At 39.7% G+C, this 2500-nt stretch overlaps 3 protein-coding genes and 2 non-coding genes across 5 annotated transcripts in view; 2 read left to right on the forward strand and 3 right to left on the reverse strand. All coding sequences in view use genetic code 11, as the record gives it.

The window, feature by feature from the left end:
- Positions 1-188, forward strand: part of psbZ (photosystem II protein Z) — a 189-nt gene extending 1 nt beyond the window's left edge. Inside the window, exon 1 of the mRNA in view lies at positions 1-188. This exon is cut by the window's left edge and continues 1 nt beyond it. Within this exon, the coding sequence (YP_009750465.1) occupies positions 1-188 (188 nt within the window).
- Positions 189-465: 277 nt separating this feature from the next.
- Positions 466-536, forward strand: trnG-GCC. The gene has a single exon. It is a non-coding gene; the product is annotated as a tRNA-Gly (tRNA).
- A 156-nt stretch (positions 537-692) lies between these two features.
- On the reverse strand, positions 693-766 carry trnfM-CAU. Its single transcript has one exon. It is a non-coding gene; the product is annotated as a tRNA-Met (tRNA).
- A 144-nt stretch (positions 767-910) lies between these two features.
- On the reverse strand, positions 911-1213 carry rps14 (ribosomal protein S14). The gene has a single exon. It carries the CDS (start codon positions 1211-1213, stop codon positions 911-913), a length of 303 nt encoding a protein of 100 aa, YP_009750466.1.
- A 122-nt stretch (positions 1214-1335) lies between these two features.
- psaB (photosystem I P700 apoprotein A2) overlaps positions 1336-2500 on the reverse strand; it is a 2205-nt gene continuing 1040 nt past the window's right edge. The window contains exon 1 of the mRNA in view: positions 1336-2500. This exon is cut by the window's right edge and continues 1040 nt beyond it. Within this exon, the coding sequence (YP_009750467.1) occupies positions 1336-2500 (1165 nt within the window).

The raw sequence follows: 2500 nt of genomic DNA on the forward strand, positions 1-2500 counted from the left end.
TGACTCTTGTTTTCCAATTGGCTGTTTTTGCATTAATTGCTACTTCATCAATCTTATTGATTAGCGTACCTGTCGTATTTGCTTCTCCCGATGGTTGGTCAAGTAACAAAAATGTTGTATTTTCCGGTACATCATTATGGATTGGGTTAGTCTTTCTGGTGGGTATCCTCAATTCTCTCATCTCTTGAGCCTGTTGGTCCCAGATCCAAAACCGAAACGACCCCCCAAAAAAAATTTTCTCGGTTGTGAGACACATTACAATTTAATACCAAATCCCCAGAAGAAAATGAAAAAAGAAAATTAGAGGGGGGTCAAACTTCTTGGATGAAAAAAATACAATTCATTAGATTCAAAAAATGGTTGGAAAAACTCTAAAGAGAGTCTCTGGCCTGATACTGCACAAATAGGATCTAGGTTATCATATACATATATGTGATGATATATTGTGTATGATGAACAAAAAACGCGGATATGGTCGAATGGTAAAATTTCTCTTTGCCAAGGAGAAGATGCGGGTTCGATTCCCGCTATCCGCCCAATATAAAGTAATTTTTTTAATATGCTAAAGGATTGGGTATAGTTAGTCGTGATAGTGTAGTGAGTCTATCCCCTCTTTTTTCCCCTTCCTACCCCCCAAAATGGGTCCTAGTTAACATTAACAGAGCCGAAAAATTTTTGGCTAAAAAAAGATGTTGCGGAGACAGGATTTGAACCCGTGACCTCAAGGTTATGAGCCTTGCGAGCTACCAAACTGCTCTACCCCGCGCTGAAGAGAAGAAGTCAAAACTAATAGACAAAAAAGGATTGAATGTGCCCCTCTACCATATCTGTACAAATAGAATAGTACATTTATACAGAATGGTAAAGAGGCCATTTATGATCATCGACTATAGAAACGAAAGGTTAATCCTTACCAACTCGATCTTGTTGCTCCTGGCACCAAACATGCATGAACCATTTCGCGAAGTATGTGTCCGGATAGTCCAAAATCTCGATAGTTAGCTCTCGGTCTTCCGGTCGAAAAACAACGGCGATGCAGGCGTGTAGGTGCACTATTCCGTGGTGGGGATTGTAACTTTCCATAAATTTCCCATTTGTCACTTAATGATGGAACTTGACTTATTTCTTTTTTTGAGGATCGACGAATCAAATGATATTTCTGTTCCAATTTTTGCCTCTTCTTCTCCCTCTGAATCAAACTTTTCCTTGCCATAATGGTTCAGGTCCTATTAGTATCCATGATACAAGTCGAATCCTAGATGTAGAAATATAAGAAGGCAGGCCTTCTCTCCGTCGAAAAAAATGAGATTATCGCGAATCTAACACATTCCAAAATTAGCCAAATTTTCCCGACGTAGAGGCAATCAAGAAAGCTGCATAAGTGAATATATAACCTACAGAAAAATGGGCTAATCCAACCAATCTTGCTTGCACAATAGAAAGCGCCACGGGTTTATCTCTCCATCGAATCAAATTCGCCAAAGGTGTGCGTTCATGAGCCCATGCTAAAGTTTCAATCAATTCTTGCCAATATCCCCGCCAGGAGATTAAGAACATAAATCCAGTAGCCCAAACAAGATGTCCAAATAAGAACATCCATGCCCAGACCGATAAACTATTCATACCAAAAGGGTTATATCCATTGATAAGTTGTGAAGAGTTTAACCATAAATAATCTCTTAGCCAGCCCATCAAATAAGTGGAAGATTCATTAAATTGTGAAACGTTACCCTGCCATAATGTGATATGCTTCCAATGCCAATAAAAAGTAACCCATCCAATAGTATTTAACATCCAAAAAACTGCTAAATAAAATGCGTCCCATGCCGAAATGTCACAAGTACCCCCTCGGCCAGGGCCATCGCATGGAAAACTATAACCGAAATCCTTTTTATCTGGCATTAACTTGGAACCCCGTGCATCTAAAGCACCTTTTACTAAGATCAATGTAGTTGTATGTAAACCCAGAGCAATAGCATGATGGACTAAAAAGTCTCCGGGCCCTATTGTTAAGAATAATGAATTAGTATTCTCATTAATAGCATTTAACCAACCGGGCAACCAGATGCTTCGACCCGCGTTGAATGCCGGGCCGCTGGTTGAAGATAAAAGTACATCGAACCCATATGAAGTTTTCCCATGAGCCGATTGTATCCATTGAGCAAATATGGGTTCGATCAAAATTTGCTTTTCCGGAGTACCAAAAGCAAGCATGACATCATTATGAACATAAAGTCCCAGGGTATGGAATCCCAAAAAGAGGCTGGCCCAACTTAAATGAGATATGATAGCTTCCTTATGGTCTAACATTCTTGCCAATACATTATCTTCGTTTTGCTCTGGGTTGTAATCTCTAATGAAAAAGATAGCTCCATGGGCAAAAGCCCCTGTCATGATGAATCCTGCGATATATTGGTGATGGGTATATAATGCAGCTTGAGTAGTAAAGTCTTGTGCTATGAATGCATAAGCAGGTAAAGAGTACATGTGTTGCGCTACC

This window comes from Salvia hispanica, chloroplast, assembly GCF_023119035.1.
Source record: "Salvia hispanica chloroplast, complete genome".
In the NCBI taxonomy this organism is placed as follows: Eukaryota; Viridiplantae; Streptophyta; class Magnoliopsida; order Lamiales; family Lamiaceae; genus Salvia; species Salvia hispanica.